The sequence below is a fragment of the Triturus cristatus genome, chromosome 11 (assembly GCF_964204655.1).
Source record: "Triturus cristatus chromosome 11, aTriCri1.1, whole genome shotgun sequence".
Taxonomy (NCBI): domain Eukaryota; kingdom Metazoa; phylum Chordata; class Amphibia; order Caudata; family Salamandridae; genus Triturus; species Triturus cristatus.
In genome coordinates, this window is record NC_140594.1 from 738,173,567 (window position 1) to 738,194,757 (window position 21,191).

At 47.1% G+C, this 21,191-nt stretch overlaps 1 protein-coding gene across 8 annotated transcripts in view; it reads left to right on the plus strand.

The window, feature by feature from the left end:
- Positions 1-21,191, plus strand: part of DOCK10 (dedicator of cytokinesis 10) — a 1,791,775-nt gene that overhangs the window by 1,342,426 nt on the left and 428,158 nt on the right. For all 8 annotated transcript variants that reach the window (XM_085634396.1, XM_085634392.1, XM_085634394.1 and 5 more), the window contains exons 29-30: positions 3,072-3,155; positions 18,684-18,780. In XM_085634396.1, coding sequence (XP_085490522.1) covers positions 3,072-3,155; positions 18,684-18,780 — 181 coding nt within the window. The remainder of the gene's footprint in view (positions 1-3,071; positions 3,156-18,683; positions 18,781-21,191) is intronic.

Genomic DNA, 21,191 nt, shown 5'->3' on the forward strand with positions numbered 1-21,191 from the left:
CGCCAAGGACTGACCACCACTGCGTCCACTTGGCCATCAACAAACCCAAGGCACCCAAACCAGCCCCACACCCACCATGAAGGAACTGGAGCAAGGTTACCAATGAGAAACTTAACTCCGCCCTCATCGCAGACAACCACTCCTGGGCACGCGATGCAAACAACTCAAATGATGCAGCCAGAGAACTCCACACCTGGATCTCCAACTGCACAGATGAGCTTGCCCCGCTAAGCTACCCCGACAGACAAAACCCCAGGAAAGCCGCCTGGTTCACCACCACTCTCCAAGAAGCCAGACACACCTGCAGACGCCTGGAGAAGAACTGGAGAAACACCAAGACAACCAAAACCACACCACCTACAAGGACGCCATGACGGACTTCCACAATCAGACCAGAGCCACCAAGAGGACCTTTATGCACAACTAAATCCTGGACAACTCCACCAACTCCAAGGACATTTCAGTGTCATTCAAGAATTCACCAACCCACGCAGCGAAGCTACAGGCATCACCTTATCCCAAGACCTCTGCGACAAGCTTGTAACCTATTTCCACCTCAAGATCAAAAACCTCTATGACAACTTCATCGACCATCCACCAGGCACCACAGACGACCCCCGCCCCCCGCACCCCCAGAAACACCAGCCAGTCCACCATCTCCAATTGGACACCGATCACGGCTGAAGACATTGCCTCGACCATGAAAAGCATCCACTTGGGAGCCCCCACTGACCCCTGCCCCCTCACATCTACAACAGAGCTGCGGCCACCATCGCACCCGAACTACAACACACCATCAACACCACCTTCAAACAGGCACCTTCCCAGATGACTGGAAGTGCACAGAAGTCAGACCCCTGCTCAAGAAGCCCACAGCTGACCCCACCGACCTCAAGAAATATCGTCCCGTCTCGCTCCTCCCCTTCGCAGCCAAAGTTGCAGAGAAAACAGTCAACAGGAAACTGACACGATTCATTGAGAAGAACGCCGTCCTCGACCCATCCCAATCCAGATTCCCAAGTAACCACAACACAGAGACCGCCCTACTCGCCGCCACAGATGACATCCGCACCCTCCTGGACCAAGGCTACTCCTCAGCCCTCATCCTACTTGACCTATCAGCGGCCTTTGACACTGTCTCCCACCGTACACTAGTTGCCAGACTACACAACGCAGGCATACAAGGAACAGCCCTGGACTGGATCCGATCATTCTTCACCGGAACAAGCCAAAGGATCAGACTCCCACCCTTCCTCTCCGACCCCACAAAAATCCCCTGTGGAGTCCCACAGGGTTCATCACTGAGCCCCATCCTCTTCAACATCTACATGGCCCCCCTCGCAGCCATCGTCCGAAAACACAGCCTCAACATCGTATCCTACGCCGACGACACCCAGCTCATCCTCTCCCTCACCAAAGACCCCACCACTGCCAAACTCAACTTCCAGAAAGGAATGCAAGACTTTGCAGTCTGGATGACAAACAGCTGCCTGAAGCTCAACGCCGAGAAGACAGAAGTCCTTGTCCTCGGTACCACCCCTACTGCATGGGACAGCACCTGGTGGCCGACCGCCCTTGGAAGCCCACCTACCCCCTCAGACCACGCCAAGAACCTCGGCATCGTACTTGACTCATCATTCACCATGAACCAACAGGTCAACGCCGTCACCTCTAGCTGCTTCAACATCCTCTGCATCCTCCGCAAGACCTTCAAGTGGATCCCCCCTGAGTCAAGGAAGACAGTCAGCCACGCAATCATCACCAGCAGACTGGACTATGGAAACGCACTCAACGCCGGCATCAACAAGTCTCTACTCCGCAAACTCCAGACAATAGAGAACACCGCCGCCAGACTTGTCCTCGGCATTCCCCGACACGAACACATCAGCCAACACCTACGAAGTCTTCATTGGCTCCCAGTGGAGAAAAGAGTCACTTTCAAAATGCTCACTCACGCCTACAAATGTCTACACAACAACGGACCCAAATACTTCAACGACAGAATCAACTTCCACGTACCCAAAAAAAACCTCTGATCTTCCAACCTCGCACTGGCCGAAACCCCACGCATCCACAGAACCAGAGCAGGCGGAAGATCCTTCTCTCACATTGCAGCCAAGACCTGGAATGAGCTACCGGCAGACATTAGACACACCCCCTCCCTGAACACCTTCTGGAAGACCCTCAAGACCTGGCTCTTCGGCTAAATAGATCTGCAGACCGCCCCTCAGCGCTTTGAGATCCTCACAGGTGAGTAGCGCGCTTACAATTCCCTGCCAGGCTTAACTTAAAGGCAATTCCTAAAGTATTTGTGCAGCACACAAACAGTAATAGAGTGAATACACAACATAAGAAAAATCTCAAACCAATTTCGAAAAATAGAGTACATTTTAATAAAGTTAATATTATCAGAATGGCAAAAATCTAATCAATAGAACCAAAGATATTGAAAGTTAAAGGTTTATGTAAAAATAGCGCTAAGAGGTAGAAAGCACCAGCTATGGGTATCTGGTCGCACTGGACCAGGACAAAGTTACAAGCTCAGGCTCACCATGATGGACTGTTGCACAAACACCTTACACATTGGCTCTTGAGGTAATACTGACTGCTCTGTGCCAAGCTACCAGAGGACGAGCAGAGGTTAATTTAGGGTGCGTATGTGACTTACCCTTACTAGGATTGTGGTTGCTTCTTGGGCAGGGTGCATACCTGTGCCAACCAGAAACCCAATTTCTAACAGAGTGGCTAAAGTTGATGGTTGGTTTTCACTGTTGAAAAAAGTATTGACTGTTGCACAAACATATGTTTAAATTCTGTACCTTATTGATGTACTTTCAATGATTTGATTTGATTACATGCGTCAAACAGTGTTCAAATGCTTCTACAACATATTCTGCACCTTGTCTTATTTTTGTTTCAAAGCTTCTACACTTGACAACATATATTGTCGCAAATATCCTTACAGTACCTTTCAATGCAACTGTAAATATTGTATATGTCATTTGCGGAATTTGTGTGGAATTTGTTGTTTGTAACGTTTTAATAATTGACCCGTTCTTCTTATTTTTTAGCGCTGCTTTACATTTGCTGACCGTGGATTTGTCTTTAAGATGATCAACAGCTATGTAAATATGTTTGGTCCTGGAGATCACAAAGTAAGGAGGAAATTCGAAATGTAATTCGCTGCCCGTTCATGACTCTTTAATGTAGACACGTGTTAAAGAATACAGTGAAAAGTGTGATGAAAAGCACCTCCTTTGTGATTTTAGTAATTGTGTGTTTATCTTTTAATAAAACAATTGGCCCAATCCCAAATTAAAAATTATTCTCAGGCATTTGGAATCTGGAGGGTTGACCCATTACCCAATAAATGAACTACTCGAAACTCGAAAATATGCACCTACTGGAAATCATCTAAGGGCAACATTGAGCGCTCGCCAAATAGGACTGCTTGTAGGACGGGAAGATAAAAAACAAAAAGTGTGAGGTAAATGTTGAACAAAGTTTATGCTTCTAAATTACTAGGGGTAAGTTGGACAGCAATATTCGACATTTCAGAGCATCAGTGGTATTAAAGGATGGGACTAACCAAATGCAGTTTAAGGTCTCTCTTGCTGAAATGAGAGGTATGCAGAAACCCCTAGACCACACACCCCTCAACACAACAAGAAAACCTGTACGCACTTCACTTTGTATGGTCCTCATCGGTGGAAGGTAGACTTAGACCCTGATTCAGAAGAGGCTGATATTGTATTGTATTGTAATTGCATTTATAAAGCGTGTGCTACCCCAGATGGGGTGCTGAAGCACTCTTTCAGTGAGTAGCACGCTACTCCGGAACCGATAAAGGATTAGTGGTGAATAAGTATAGTGAAATGTGAAAGTAATTTAAGTGGTGGATATGTTAGTTAGTTATTTGGGTTGAGAAGGATAGTGGAGGGATAGAAGAGGGAAAAAAGGTTTGCATTTATATAGCTCTTGTTACCCCTAATGGGGTGTTGAAGCACTTTTTCGGCAAGTAGCACGCTACTCCGGAACCCATAAAGGATTAGTGGTGAATTAGTATAGTGAAAAACTAAAGTTATTTTTGTTAGTGCACATGTTAGTCAGGTATTTGGATTGAGAAGGATAGTCGAGGGATATCCTTTATATATGGGGCATTCTTTTTTTGTTAATCAAATGAGACTGCAATGGTGGAGAGTACTACTCAGACAAACTTCCAGAAATTGTGAAGGTTCAAGCAATCTTATCTATTGTCTTGTGTGCAATGCAGGGAAGACCTTAAAATCTAATTTTGAATAGGTTTTATTCACTCACAATGTGTGTACTGGCAGTTGTGGTTGTGAGGCCCATAAGCACAGTGAGCCAGCCCTTATGGCTTTATCTGTTTTGGATACTTTGGCTCCACCTGAGCAGACTGTATATTAAGAGAAAGCAGATTACAAATCTCTAGAATTTAAACTAATCATTCCTCTGCTCTCCAAATGCAGGATATTTTCAGACTATGGAAAAAGTAGGGAATTTATATTTCAGAGCTAAAGTCGTAAACTGCATTCACTACCTTCAAATAAATAGATCTACAATTTATATGAATTACGTAATAAATGTACCTAGCACTAAATAAGTCTTGAGCCGTCCTTGGCTCACTCATCTATTGAGACACCCCAAAAATCTTTATCAAAATGTATCAAGTTGTGCAGTGGCGAGTTTTGAAATGGTGGGACGTAACATATATATATATGTATAAAATATATTATATGTATTTATATGCCATGTTTAACAAAGTGAATAAGACAGAGTCGGTTCCACTTCACCCCCGACTAGTTGAGGGTTCTTACCCCAGAAAAGTGTTTTGAGAAAATCGAGCCAAACGGTACATTACTTCACATGTTGCACATGTGAGTAAAACAGAGAGATTCTGAAAATGACAATAGTAAGCTATTGCAGGATATTAATGTATTGATTACTCTTTTTGTCTTCTCTGGTCAACTGCAGTCACTGTACAAAAGTGTGGCATTTGTGTGCCTAGAAACCTTGCACTTTAAAGCATCATCAGCAATCCCTGGGTGCCACAGTGGAAACATGAAACACCCTCATGTCATAGCCATTTTGAACAATTTAAAGAGGACGGATAGCAGGTGGAAGCCCTCATCCATGGAAACAGCACATTATGATCTGATACATGTTCTATTTTAATAAAGATTTAAGTTAATCTAACAAATCCTTTTGCCAATTCATGAAAGTGTGTTCTAGAAGTGAAATGCTGGCTCAGAGGGAATTAGCGAGAGCCCTGTTAGATCAAAGTACAGGCTTCATTAGAAATGTAATCTACAAATCATGGCTGAGCAATGTGTGGAAATGTAATAGCCTGGCATGCCTGAATATGCCTGGTGCAATAGATTATAACCTGTGCATTACAGGAAGCATTTGTTTATAGAGGCAGTCACACTAAATATTGCCATAAATGCAAACATCATAAGCACTGAAAAAGATCTAAACAGATAGAGAAAGTTAAGAAATGTAACAAAAGCATATCATTTTATTTACTTTTCGACCAGTGATAAAAATATACTCAAACTGCCATCAAATACCTCTCTAATGAAGAAATGGTCTTGTAAACTGAAAAATAAACAATACGGGTTTACCGACCTGTTTGTGAAGTCAGTTGTGCTTCTCTGCACTCCGTCTACTATGGCCCTGCTCTCTGTCATTAGACACCACGTGCATTGTTGTCCACAATTAGTAATGAAAGGCATTCATACCCACATATTATCCCACAGGCTTGCTTTTTTCTATTTAACAGGTCACGGCTGACGTGGAATTGACGATATCACGTTGGGCTGTTCCAATAATCAACTATTGCGATTTTTTGTAAGGCGGGTATTTATTTTCCCTCCCCCTTTCTCTCAGGAAGCTTAGCAAACTGCTGTCATTTTACTGCAGCTTTTTTGAATGGCGCCCTTACGTGCGCAGCCATAGCAGACATGCTGGTTGCTGACTGCAGAACACTTACGCAAGTAGCGTAATATCAGGGAGTTTGCTTATCGTTATGCTCCTTGCTTTAACAGAAAGACAATGTTCTCTTTTTATGGAAGCTGCTAAGCTGCTATGGGCCTCTCAAATATTGTGAGGACGTGACCCCAGCACTCTTTATGGCAAGCCGCCACTATGTACTGAAAAAAATCTGAGCTCTCTCGTGAAGCACAGACACATAGAATGATGTTCGACTAGTCAGAGCCCTACACATGATAGAAAAGACCCTCACTGTGCTTAACTCTGAAAGGATTTTAACAATGCTTCCAATGTTTCACCTGTTCTCCTGGGAAAGCCTACTTTTTCTCTAGAACCTCACAATCAAAATGTTCAAGATTTCTGAAAACTGTCAGTGTTTTTAAACATCATTAAATGTTGGGGCACCTTATAGTGGGCATACCACTTGCGATTCACCCCTAGACAGATTTGACAGATTCACCCTCTTCTCCCTTGTAGGAGAGTAGGGTCTGCTATCCTATGGTCACCCCAAATTTTTGCTTTTTGCTTCACTGGTTTTCGACGTATTGAGGCTGTGGGCCTGCTAATCAGACCCCCAGCCTGCTGTTCTCTCTGCTAAATTGACACTATGCACTTTAGGTGCATGACCCATTGGAACTGGATCACCCTGTGAGCCCCTGTACTAGTGTACCCTAGGTACCCAGGGCATGGGTGTATCTGAGGCCTACCAAGGGCTGAAGCATGTATTGTGCCACCCCTGGCCTGGCCTAGCAATTTGACACAACTGGCTGATCACTCAGCTGGGGTAAGTTGGTGTATCCACCTCTTACTTAGGTGTAGTATGCCTATGCCTAACCTTAAATGGGACACATGTTAACCTATAAGTCACTCCTATGGCAGGCCTTAACAATCCTGAAGGCAGAGTGCTTGGTTTTATGTGAGATGGTGCTCTGGCATGAGCTGAGCCTGTCTGCAGTAGTCGGGACAACTTCCTTCTACCGTTTCCAGATATCGCCATACCATATACTCTTAAGTGCATTATGAACCTCGCGGTTAAATGCTATCTTTGGTTTGGCTTTATCTAAACATGTCGAGTAAGGTGTCATACGAATTGGAATACTAACCCCTCGCCAATTCTGGCGACGGGGTTAGCATTCCACCCTCCTAGAGGGACACGACATGTACAGAACCTGAAACCCGGGTAAAATCAGACATAGCCTCAGCTCCACAAAATGGACGCTGCCACCACAGACACAAGTCTGCCCTCCCGCTGCTGGGAGTCCTTCCAGCTTGGGAGACGTGGACAAAGGGTTTCCTGCCAGGGGAGGTGCGAGCACCACCCCAGACAGGATTTTGTGTATTTGTCAGGTAGGGCTTGAAAGGAAACAGACATGCCTGAGGCTCACAAGGAGCCTCGGTGCATATGCCAGTTCAATCCGGTCCTGGGGCACACCAGCCCCAGACCTGGGGCGAGCTGGACAAAGGATTGGGGGTGTAACCACCCCCCTTCCTGGTCCCACCCTTAGGGAGGGACCTAGCAGGTAGTACGGCCCCTAGAATCCGCTTAAAGGTAGGAGCTGTGTCCAAAGACTTTAGACATCCTGGAATCAACTTGTAACTAAGAAGAAGACGGGAACTTCGACGTTCTGCTGCACAGAAGACTGAAGGAAATCTCCCCTATGGTCAGGGAGTGACCATCTTGCTAACGCAAGCACCATCCAGTGAATCGACATCTGCTTTGCCGCCGCCTCCCGCCGGAGCCCGAGCCCAGAGACTGTCAAGGACTGGACCTCCAGACTTCTCACCGCCCGATCCACAGTCCCTGAAAAGAAGGAACCCGTGGAGGCACCGAGACCCGTGGAGCCAGCCACCTTGGAAGACACTCGACTAGCTGAAAGCGTGACAACAGAGGCTCCCTCCGAGTTGTGCTTTGGGTCCTGAGAAGCCCAACATCCGAGCAGCATCTGCATCAAAGGTGAGCCCTCCAGCATCTCCACAATCTGCGTGGGGCCCCTCTGCACTTCGCGACTCGATGCGCCTAACCGGTTACTGGTCCGTTGACTAGTGGCCATCTTGGTGACCATCTTGAAAAACTACGATGCTGGTCTGGTTGCTCCAGACTGGCCCCTGCTGCCCTCCAAAGGAGCAGCCCCTCTGACCTTGCTGGTCAGAGCTAACAGCTTTCTTCACTTCCTGTGACTCCTGCATTTACCAAGGCTTGTTTGCTTCTTCTGAGTCGCCGACACCGCCGACAGCGAGAGCCTGCGTGGGACAGCTCGTGAACCGACTCCTGGACATCGTCGACCTTCAGGGACCACGTGGCTGCCGAGACAAGCTACCTCTCTTCACCTGTTTGCACCCGACATCGCCTGGTACCTACCTGGTGCCACGCCGGTCACTGGCTAGTGACTGTGAACACTGTCCCCTCTGCTTACAGGTCTTCTACACTTCCGATCCATCCTTGGATCCACCGCATCTCTTCTGGACCGACCGCCTGCAGCATCTTTGTCGTCAGGCTCCATTGAACAGATAGACGAAACCCGACGCACTTCGAGCCCTATGCACCCGCTTCCTGTGGGTGAGGTAAAGCTGGCACTCCGGTGCACAAGTGTAGAGTAACATCTCTAATGTCTAGGTTTGAAGTCTTGAATTTGTAGTCCAACCAGAAGACCCTTCTAGCAGTAACTTTTGAGCAATTACGCACCCATTGAAAACCTATGGGCGCCCGCGTGTAACTTTCCTCACTGCACACGCGACCCGTGGACCTCCTGGTCACTATCTGAAGTTAGCTCCTTGTAGGCCCAGCGATTCTAGAGGCCCTAGGCCTTCTCCCTTTCCTGTTCGTGGTACTTATACCACTATTTTAGTATATGGTTTGAGCGGCCACCAGGCCTATCCATATAAAGTGCAACTTTCGTATATTGTGATACTTTCTTGTTTAACGATTTGTGCTCCGGTGCTCATAAAGAGTCTAGGGGATACTTTAAGTAATAAATACATATATATTTTGAATATATATCTGTGTGGTGTCCTTTCATTGGTATAAAAGGGGGTTGCATATGGTAAAACAGCTTGCTTAACATGCCTAAACGAGTTTAGCCTAAAAGACTGCTTAGCCTACGCTACCACTAGGGCAGCTGGTCCGAAAAGGTTGACTTACAACCACACCATAAGGGTTGCTCGGCATGGTACAAGGTGGTCACTTTAATTAGTGAACATCATATACCAGGCCAACTTCTCACATCCCTTTGCCCTCCCACAAATACACCAGGCAAGTAGTTGGTCTTAACTGCATAGTCTTTATTAAACCTTCAGATAACGCAATCTTTAATTGTTGATTAACTGTCAACACTTGACCAACTTTTATGATAAACCAAAACCAACACACATTGTTATTAAAGAAGAAGTAGGCTTGTGAAGTGTGCATTTGAGTCATAGGTTGAGATTGTATTTACAATTCTGGATCTCCAGAGGCACACTTTGATGCAGTTGTGCCAGCAGGCCACAACCAATTTTTACGGCTCCCATCTGTGGTAACTACCAGTCGTCTATCCCAAAGATGCTATCACAAGGGCGCTGCTTAATGCCTTGCCCCCTACGGGGGTTCCTGCGCACCAGATACCCTCTCCAAAATTGCTTACTACACATGCCAGCATCTCGAGTAGGGACGGAGAGTCCAGGACCACCAGCAGGTCAGCCCCCTCTTTCGCCAGCCCGGAGCCCCCATTGACTGCCCGCCCTGTTCCAGGACCAGACAGTCCCCGCAAAAAAGGAGTCCCCACCAATACTCTTGCGCCGCAACCCCACCACAGGACGAGGAGCTTACTGGCGCTCTCGCCCTCCCTCAGCTGGCACTTGACCATCCTGTTCCAATGCAATGGCCCCTAAAATGTTCTGGATGAACAATTCAAGCCCGGTGTTGGACAGATGCACTCCATCCACTAAGTACAACTCTGCCTTTGAGACCTGTATCAGGTTATGCCTGATGGAATGTATGGGTGGCCCTGCCAATAGTTTTGCCGCTGCCTGATTCAACTTTCTCACCGACCTGTTCACCACAGTTGGTGGTGTATTATTAGCCCAAACCTGACATGGAATCACTTCAGACCAAAATAAAGTGGTGTCTGGCAGAGCCCTTCTCACCCATGAGAGCATAGAGAAGAGTGCCTACTTAACCCCTCTCCGGCCCGCTGGGATCATGTCATTGCCCTCTGAATGAATCACCAGCACGTCCGGGATGGGCATGCCCTTATCCAATGTGCTCTGTAAATGGGATGTGAGATCCTTCAACCACTGCTCTCCAATCCCTATCCAGTGGTGATCGATTCCCTTTGCTCTCTGCGATCTCTCCACCATGGATTTGCCCCAAAACTGCCCTGCTCTGCGTATAAAAGAATGGCCACACCAGCATACCTGCGTCCTCTGCTTCTTGGCCACTGTATGAAAGTTAAAAAGAGTAGAAAGAGAAAAAAACGTCATTAGGCAAGAGACACCACACTCGCCGATGTGACCCAGAAGCTGTCTACGCTGACTGAGGTCTCACATACTGCTCAAAACAGGATGACTTCCATCTGCCTACTCTTTTGATGGTTTCAGATGGGAGGCCTAACGCGGCTGCTGTCGTGGCAGCCCCAATGCGAAACGAATGGGACGTGAAATGGCCCATCCCTTCCCCCAGCAACGTCAGGGAGCGCTTGCATATTCGTGTGAACTGAAATCTTGTCGGGGGAGTTCTGTCTGCATGTAACAACAGCCTAGCATCTCCCCCCCATGCCGCATTTAAATGAAGGTCTGCATCAAAGTCACGGGACAGTCAGCGGCCCCATGAACTGCTCTCAGCTTAAGCCATACTCCCTTCCCTAACTGGTCTGTTTTTGACCTCCTCACTCTGACTTGCAACATGCCTTATAGCGTCTGGCATGCTAATTCCTCTCTCCCTATCTGCCTTTGAGGCCGGTATGAGTTCAGATGTTAGGAAAGCCCAGATGAATGCCTGGGAATACACTAATCTCAGCAGCTGCATCTCATAAGGGAATATGCAGACTTGAGGTAATATCTCCAGAATACTTGATGGTCTACTGGTGTCAATAGGTCTCCTGCTGTCTTTTCCCCTTTGGCCAAGCGTTCCCAGCCATTTACCGTCCGTTGGACCCTAGGATCCTTGGTAGGGTCTGCTATCCCTTCCAACCCTGCAAAGAAGGCGATCACTGACAGCTGTCTCCTAATAGGGGATAGTGATTTCCCATTCTCTTTCTGTTGGACTATGAATATCAGCACCCCCTGTCGTGTAAACTTCTCTGTTCTCCCTGCTCTCTTTATGACCGCTAAGTATAACTGCCATGCATTCTCATACATACTCTTAGTCTTGGGAGCAAGGGAAGCCGCTATCAGGTCGGGCCACTACTAACAACAGGGGAACCCTACTCACAAGGAACCAGGGTATTACGTAATGTAAAAAGACAAAGGTTCCAGTGGATAATAAGGAATTAGTATAAATGATAATACTGCACAATCGCAATCACACTGTAAGGACTATAATGTCAGGGGGCAAAATGAATTCTCTACACAGTACATTCAAATAATTATTTATGAAAGACAGCAATCAGTATATACACTTCATTAAATCAAAAGCGCAAAACTTGTGCGTAGTGTCCCCAAGTGAAACATGGAACCAAAAAGTGACTGTACATTGTGAAACAAAATTCTTGGTACAAGGTTTCCAGAAAATTATGTAGAACGGCCAATTGGGTAAAATTTAACGACAGTCCACATATACAATGATGCAGACTGGGTAATGGTCCGTCCTATACACTGGTCGACGGCGTTTCGACCCTTCTGCAAATGTAGGGTCTCTTCAGGACTGTCAATACAGGGACATCTGAATTATGATGTTCACAGTATATGGAATCATGGTGGAATAGTTCAATGTAATGCGGGCGGACGAATCTCCGCGGATAACGCTACTAACTCCCTGGATCTGGGTTCGTTACTGATGCAGTGAACTATTCCACCATGATTCCATATACTGTGAACATGAGACAACACTGAATGAAGTTTTTATGGAAAGTGTGCACATCGCCGCGATAGCAAGACCCTAGACATCAACGGAAAACCACGGTTCATCTCGTGAGAACCCGGCTGGGTCCTCGCGTGAGTTCATTTCATCTTCTTTTTCACTTTTCACAAGGCACCACTACGTCACTAAGATTAATTTCATAATTCAGATGTCCCTGTATTGACAGTCCTGAAGAGACCCTACATTTGCAGAAGGGTCGAAACGCCGTCGACCAGTGTATAGGACGGACCATTACCCAGTCTGCATCATTGTATATGTGGACTGTCGTTAAATTGTACCCAATTGGCCGTTCTACATAATTTTATGGAAACCTTGTACCAAGAATTTTGTTTCACAATGTACAGTCACTTTTTGGTTCCATGTTTCACTTGGGGACACTACGCACAAGTTTTGCGCTTTTGATTTAATGAAGTGTATATACTGATTGCTGTCTTTCATAAATAATTATTTGAATGTACTGTGTAGAGAATTCATTTTGCCCCCTGACATTATAGTCCTTACAGTGTGATTGCGATTGTGCAGTATTATCATTTACGCTATCAGGTCGGGGGCAATGGGGCACCAAGCTTCCATAGTTCTTCGGGGAAATTCACCATCTGATTGTCCGCTTGCGGCCATCGAGCTCTGAATTCTGTTAACTTAGAACGAGACAGGGAATCAGCTACTGCGTTGTCCACCCCTGGCACATGTTTGGCAATAAAATACGCATTGCGCTTGAGGCACCCCGAATCAGTTCTTTAGGTAAGCGAAGTACCCATGGACATTTTTTCCTCTGATTGTTCACTGCCATCACTGCAGACATACTGTCAGACGAGAACATGATGCGCTTATTTTCCAGGAGGGTGCACCAGAGATGCATTGCCACAATTAAGTGAAATAGCTCTAGGAGTGTTATGTTGCGGGTCAACCCCGTCCTGATCCACTCTGTCGGCCAGTGCTTCATGCACCACCTTGAGCCTAGCATTGCCCTGGTTGCTGCCAAAGCACCGATCCATTAAACCCCACCAAAAACTCCTTCCACGTACACAAGTCATCTTTCTCCTCTGCAGAGAGCCTAGTGTGGTGGTGTTTTGCCCGTAAGCCAGACATTGCCCTGGCGATGCTCCTAGAAAATGCCCTGCCCATGGGTATCACCCATACCCCAATTTTCAATTGCCCTACCAGGACCTGCAACTGGTGCGAGGCAACCTTGCGTGCCGCTAGGCATTCATCTATGGAGGCTTCAAAGGCTCTTACTTTCTCCTGAGGGAGTCTGCATACTCTGGCTATGGTGTCTATTTCGGTGCTTAAGAAGGTTAGGCAAGTCGATGGACCTTCGGTTTTTCCCTCCACCAGGGGTACTCCCAATGCCTCTGCTAACCATTGGAAGCCCAGCAGGGCCTTCCCACAAGCTAGCGAGCAAGGCGAACCCAGAAATAGGATATCGTCTAGATAATGCACCACATCTCGTGATGCTAATAGATCTTGAACCGCCCATTCCAAAAAATGGCTGAATGTTTCAAACACCGCACACGCAATGGAACACCCCATTGGCATACACAGGTCCATAAAGAAACTCCCCTCAAACGTAAAACCTAGCAACCTCATGTCTTCCGTGTGCACCGGCAAGAGGCGAAAGGCAGCTTCTATGTCAGATTTGGCCATCAGAGCTCCCTTGCCTAGTCTCTGTAGTTTATGAATTGCTGTGTCAAATGTGGTGGAATGCATTGCACACAGTTCTGGATCCAGCCTGTCATTGACTGAGGCCCGTTGTGGACATGATAGTTTATGAATCAGGCAGTATTTTCCCACCTCCTCTTTTGGTACCAGGCCCAGCGGTGATCACACTAAGTCTTGTTTTGGTATCTCCTGAAAAGGGCCAGTCACCCTCCCCAGTGCTACCTCCTTCATGATTTTTTCAGTAGCAACCTCCAGGTTGCGCAAAACTGAGAGCTGATTGCGTGAGGGAGCTGTGGAAGGCGGAGCACTAGATGGAATATGAAAGTCAAACTTGAAACCTTGATATAACAGACAAGCCTTTTGTCTCCGCTTGTATCTACTGAGGAGGTGGGCCAGGACATGCAGGCATATGGGAGTGGGTAGTTTCTTATGATGACTGGGCATTGCAGCCCCAGTTCTGTGCGTTGGCAGGGTTATGCTGTTCTTTAGCTTTTCCCAATTTCTTGAAGCACTTGTTCTCTGGGTGACCTTGGGTTCCACAGAAAGAGCATATATGCTTGCACTTGCATGCAGCTCCCCTACTGCATTCGTTTTTGTTAAACTGCCAGCAAGCTTGTTTCTTGTCCCCTGCCCCTTTGTCCTCCCAAAAGGAGTGAACGGGCTTGTTAACTGGCGCTGCTGAGAAGAATTCCGCATGCCATATGTTGATCTCCCTCTGATCCCCTGCCACTTCTGGCCTTATGCCTTCATTTGCCTAAATTTGTTGTCGTACTGCAGCCAGGCCATGTCCTGGAATTCTGATGCTGCCCTGTGAATCATTGACATGTAGCTTATAAACTGAGCCGCCACTGCTGGGAACTTCTCTATCATGATTGCTGCGTAAACCGCAAACCCAGTAACCCAATTCTTGATGGAGCCTTCCACCCAAACTTTTTTCTGCTTGAATTCGCACTCTTTGCCTGCCCTGTTCCTCCCTAGTACCACCCCCGCATTGATAAGGTCAAATACATCGACAAATTCCCCCCTGAAATTCTCCCGGGGGCACTAGTGGCGCTGTTGGGAGTGTCCCCGACCCTGGTACACCCGGATTGTTGATTGGGCCTTGTGACGCAGCAGCAACCACCACGGGAGATTGTGCCACCCTACCCGACTGGACCCATACTTGTGCTACCCCGCTGCCTTGATGCGCTACTAGTGGCGTGGGAGCCTGCGCGATAGGTAGAGTTGCTGCAGCTACCCCTCCCTGCGCTGCCGTGGCTCGAGGTGTACTTTCCGCTATCTGTGCTGATATAGGGAGTGCAGCGTTCTGTGGGTGCCCCCCTACTAGGACCGGCTCCACATTCGTCTGACCCTTCTGTGCTGCAGCGCCAGAAGCCTAATTATTGTCTGTGCTCGACAGGGGCTGGCCCGTCACCACCGCCTCACCTGTGGTGCTCGCCTGCGCTTCTGTGACCCGCTTGAACGTTTCCTGCTGCCCCCCGTTGTAATGTTCGGGAGTCCATCTCGTGTGTTTGGGCAATGGGGCCTCCTGCTGTGGGCTGGCTCCGGCCCCCTGAGCTAGTGTCCGCAGAGCCCAATCGATGCTGCCTTTCTTTGTGACCTCCCACAGTACCGACAGGGATCGAAATTCCTCCAGTGTAGCTGGGGCCTTCTTACCGCCCGTGCACGTTTTGGTGGCATCCTGATCACTATCGCATGCAAAGAAGGTCTCCTCTGCGCCAATTCACTAAGGAAAGCAAAAGAGAATTACAAACTGGCCAATGCCTCTTTCCCCTTGCATTCTTGCCAGGCCTTGCGACTTCGCGCTTCCCATCCTTTTTCCACCTATACTCCACCTTTTACATCAATTAGCCGGGGCACCAGAAATACTCACTATCCTAGTGCTCCATGTGTCCTCCAACTTGTTATCCCCATGCGATCCGCCCATGCCTTATATCCCCCCCCAGGGGTACTCGATCTACTCACCAGCCAAGCGCCCCGGTTTTTCATGACCTTATAACTGCTTCCACCGGTCCATGCACTACCGTTTAAGCTCAAAACCCCCACATGCACTACTCATTCCCATCATGTCAAAGCCATGCATTATGTCCCCCCACCCCCCCAGAAGCGCTCAGCCTACTCACTAGCCGAGTGCCCCCGGTCGCCATGCCCGCATACTGAGCCTCCCCCGGTCCATGCGTTACCGGTTAGGCCCCCAAAAGACACACAATTGATGGACGGAATGCAGAACAAATCACAACATTCACCCCCAGTCAAGATTCAGCCAGGATAGCTTGATTCCCGTGGCACAGTGAGTCCAGGACCCACGTCTGGGCATACCTGGCGCACTTAGGGCGAGAAAGCAAAAGACACACAATTGATGGACGGAATGCAGAACAAATCAAAACATTCACCCCCAGTCAAGAGATCTGGGTTAAATCCATCATTCTTTTGCTCACAATGCCACCTCAGTTTAGACCTGGCCATATGCAAATCAGTCTTGACCCTGTGCCTCATGGGAACAGTCCAGCCCGAACTGCCGGTCATCCCTGGACCGGAAACAAGCATCCTAGGACCGGTTTCAGGGTTTCACCCCTCTTCAGCCAGGATAGCTTGTTTCCAGTGGCACAGTGAGCCCAGGACCCACGTCTGGGCATACTTGGCGCACTTGGGGTGAGAAAGCAAAAGACACACAAATGATGGACGGAAGAAGAAATCGTAACTATTTTTTTTTTTTTGTGCATATTTTATATAGTGCAAACCCGACCCGAAGGTATTGGAGCGCTTTACATAGCACCGTATTTACATTACACATTCAGGCAAGGGGAGATTAAGTGATTTGCCCAGAATCACAGGATGTGGACGCGACCTCGAGGCTCGAACTCTGGTTTCCAGCACCAAAGTCGGCAGCGTAGCCGACGGACCACATCCTCTCCCCCAGTCAAGAGACCTGGGTTAAATCCATCATTCTTTTGCTCACCATGCCACCCCAGTTTAGACCTGGCCATATGCAAATCAGTCTTGACCCTGTGCCTCATGGGAACAGTCCAGCCCGAATTGCCAAGTCATGGTCCCGTGCTCTCCATGCCACTGGAATCAAGCTATCCTGGCTAAAGAGGGGTGAAACCCCAAAACCAGTCCTAGGATGCTTGTTTCCAGTCCAGGGAGGATCTGGCTTGGCAGTTCGGGCTGGACTGTTCCCTTGAAGCACAGGGTCAACACTGATTTGCATATGGCTGGGTTTAAACTGGAATGTCAAGGTGAGCAAAAAAACTATGAATTTAGGCCCAGATCTCTGTACTGGGGTGAATGTATGACATTGTTCTGCATTCAGTCCATCATTTGTTTTTGCATTTGTCACCCTGAGTGGGACGGGTATGCCCAGACATGGGTCCCGTGCTCTCCATGCCACTGGAATCAAGCTATCCTGGCTGAAGGGGGTTGAAACCCCGAAACCGGTCCTAGGATGCTTGTTTCCAGTCCAGGGAGGACCTGGCTTAGCAGTTCGGGCTGGGCTGTTCCCATGAGGCACAGGGTCAAGACTGATTTGCATATGACTGGGTTCAAACTGGAATGGCATGGTGAGCAAAAAAACTATGGATTTAGGCCCAGATCTCTGTACTGGGGTGAATGTATGACATTGTTCTGCATTTTGTCCATCAATCGACCTTTTTGCATTTGTCACCCCAAGTGGGACGGGTATGCCCAAACGTAGGTTCCGTGCTCTCCATGCCGTTGGAGTCAAGCTATCCTGGCTGATGAGCGCTGATAGAATGAAACTGGTCCTAGGATGCTTGTTTCCAGTCCAGGGAGGACCTGGCCTGGCAGTTAGGGCTGGACTATTCCCATTGGGCGCAGATTCAAGACCAATTTGCATATGGCTGGGTCCAAACTAGAATGGCCCAGGACTTCACGCTACTCCGGGCGACCTTCCTGAGCTAGTGTCCGCAGGCACTTGCCCCGCTTCATGTGATTGATCCGGGGGATTCTCCTTGCTCCCCGCTGCCCGTCCCTCTTACGCGAGCATGTCACGCCACTAACGATCCCCACATACTGACGATTGGGCATCCGGTCCAAACCAACCCAGAGTTCCCATCCCCTACGCGCTAAGGTATGAACGTTCCTCATTTGTGCCCGATTCCTCTGCATCTATGTTGACCGCATACGGCCACCATAAACACCTTCCACTTCCTATTGTTAAGACCATTATTTTGCTACGCTGTGAGGCCCTCTAACCTGGGTGCAGCTGCGCGCCAGCGAGTAACTCCTTGCATCAGCTGGTAACTTATTGCAGCTCCGATCCGCTTGCATGCCGTGGAGAGGATAAAGAGGGCATCCCCCTCTCGTCCCCCAGCTTTTATCCTTTCTTGGGGAGGGGTCGCCTGCGCACCTTGGTGATGCACCTAGAAGTCCTTTAATGCTTCCGGCGACGCCCCCCTCCCTCTTTCTTGACCGGAAGGTAAACTGACTTCCAAACGAGATGCCACTTATGGCACCATGCCCCTAGGTGTGGGTGGCGCCTACAATTCTAGCTACTTTAAATATGAGAATAAGCGTACATACTGAATACCACAGACATTAGGTACAATAAGATAGATGTTAAGTACAATGTGTAATAAACTAAATTTTTCTCTCTCTTTCATATCTTTCATCCATTCATCTGCCCGCTTCATAATATTCTAAATTAATTTGGATCATTAACACTGAGGGCCTGATTCACAAAGGTAAACATGCGCCTGAAGTCTAAGTTAAGACCTGAAATCTAAGGGCCCAATTCACAAAGGTAAACTTAAACCTGAAGCCTAAGTTTACCTTTGTAAATCAGGCCCTCAGACTTCAGGTCTGAACTTAGAATTCAGGTCTAAACTTAGACTACAGGTCCAAGTTTACTTTTGTGAATCAGGCTCACAGACTAGCTCCACCTCAGCATAAATTAACCGCTAGCTAAAAATAACACACTTTTTATTCTAACTTTCAGATTTTATACCAGTTCAAATTTGATTTTATTCAAGAAGTATGTAACCACGAACACTTCATTCCTCTGTGCCTACCAATCCGATCTGCGAACATCCCAGGTAATCTTTACTTTTCTAAAGATACTTTATCGTATGTCGTAATTTAAAATCTGGGTTATAGTGTAAAGCTGTAATGATGGTGCAGGGGATTGAGATTCATGAATCGGCAGGAGCACCTCTGTGCTGGAAAATTACATCTTGGATTGTGGTAGACGGAGGGGCTTGGGGGTTATGGAGAAGTAGTGTGCTTGTCAGAAAACGAGGTCAGCTGGGGCCAGGGGAAAGTGATTGGCTGCTGTACCAGCCAAAGCATAAAGTGATTTTATTGGTCGCTTTTCCAGCCAGTTCAATCAGGTCTAGTGTTCCGGCACCTGGGAAAACCAGGTACACAAACAATCAGCCATTTGTGATTGGGCAGAGTAGAATTCAATATGGGACTTGTGCTTTGCCCAGCTGCTAATGAGGGCCAATGATTATAAAGACAGACATTACAGACATTTAGGCACCCACACCTTCTGTTTCATTTAAAGTAGGTTCCACATTGCAAGCATGTGTTAAATATGAAGTAAGCAAAGTACTGAACATTACCCACTTTTTTATTTTAAAGTAATGCAGATGTATCACATAACAGCTGCAGCGACACTGCATCACAAAACTGGAATGGACTGGAGTCAGCACTCTCAAACAGCTTTTGTATACTCTGTATCTTTAAAAGCAGGATGAAAAACACATGGAAACACGTTCTGCATTTGATTCCACATCCAAGGCTCACAGTAATAACCTTAACACCTGGCATCGAAACACAATTTCTGATTTGTGGAATTACTATAATGTTCCAAAATTACCAAAGATGAAGGCCTTAGAGCTGAGGGTACTGCAGGCTGCCTTGCACATAGACTGATACAAAGGTACCATTCCTCACTTATTAGTACAGATGTTGGTGCCCTGTAGTTTTTTCTTGCGGATTGTATTTTGGTGGCAGGCAACACTACCTCACAGCTCTTTAATAGATAGCTCAATAAAGCAAGGCAGAGTGTAGAATCTGTTGTTACTGCCAGTCTAGTCAATGCAGTCCAGGTTTGACTTTTGGTTCAGTAGTCTCTCTAAGAAACGTTATATGGCGCCTGTGTACTCCCAGGCACCATATAAAGTTTACATGTGCTGAACTAAACTGTGTCTAAGAGCGAATAGCTATCATTACCCACATAATAAGCATTTGAGGAAAAACTGTCTGGTATCCCTTTGTGTTCAGAGTGCTGAAATAAAAAGAAGAGAAATCACTACACAAAGATTAAAGTGCATATGCAACCCTGGCAAAAATGTGCATGCACTGTCCACTCTTCAACAGTACATATAATGGATGTATCACTTCTGCCCTGTTTTGCTTACATGATTGCTGCCATTTTGTGATTGGAGCAACACACATTTGGAAGCTTAAGCAGTCATTGAAAGGAGGGGCATATCGGGTAATTCGCTAAAAATTAATGGATATCCTGTCAACCCTTGTCATGCTTGCCCTTGCTGTAGTTGCCCTGCCTCAATAAATTGTTGAACAAAAAAGGGGTTGGGTCTCTTTATTGTCAGCAAGGCAACTCCACTCTATACTGAAAAAACACCAAAAAGTGCCAATACTGACACAACTTAATGGTAGCTTTTTAATTGAATGATCACGACTCTTAATCAACGTGATCACATCTCATTTCTATTATTATTCATAGGTATGAATTAGAATACTAAGTGGTAGCAGGACCACTTTGTTTCCAACAGCAGAGCCTCAGATGGCTCCACTGTCAGAGAACCCCAACACGCCAGTCCCCCAAAGGACTGCCTAGTTCAAGGTGTCCCCCATGATCTGCGAGACTCCTATCTCAATATATGAGTTGGTAAATAAATTGTTTTTCTGAAAGTGTTTCAACCATGTTGGGCCAAAGGAATTTCATTGAAGAGAGTCAGCCATACCAATGACAAAGTTGAAATGTAGCTGGCAAGCTGTGAATGGTGTGGTGGAGCTGAGGGCTTAGTCACCTCTAGCATTTGTACGACTTGCTCACCAAACTACAAAGAGGTACTTACTATCTAGTTTTGTGCTACTTTTGAAAGTCTGACCTTACATGAATTTGGCTCACATATGTTAATGTGTAATTTTTTTTCTGACATGCACACTGACATGCACTCTTTGTTTAGGACAAGAATGTTTTAGATATATTTGAGCGCGACAAGTTCTAAAGCGTCAAATTGCAAATGTATCTAAATTACAATATATGTTAATTGTAAGGGTGGGCGTAGTTCGCGAAGTAGCACTTCGCGAAGCTACGCAAAGTGAAGTTCGCACTACGCGAGCTACGCGTAGCACTTCGCGAACTGCGTAGTAACATGTTCGCACTGTGCAAGATGTTGTTTTCAATGATTGCACAGTGCGGACAAGCAACCGGCACTGTGCAATCATTGAAAATGGCATCTTGCACAGTGCG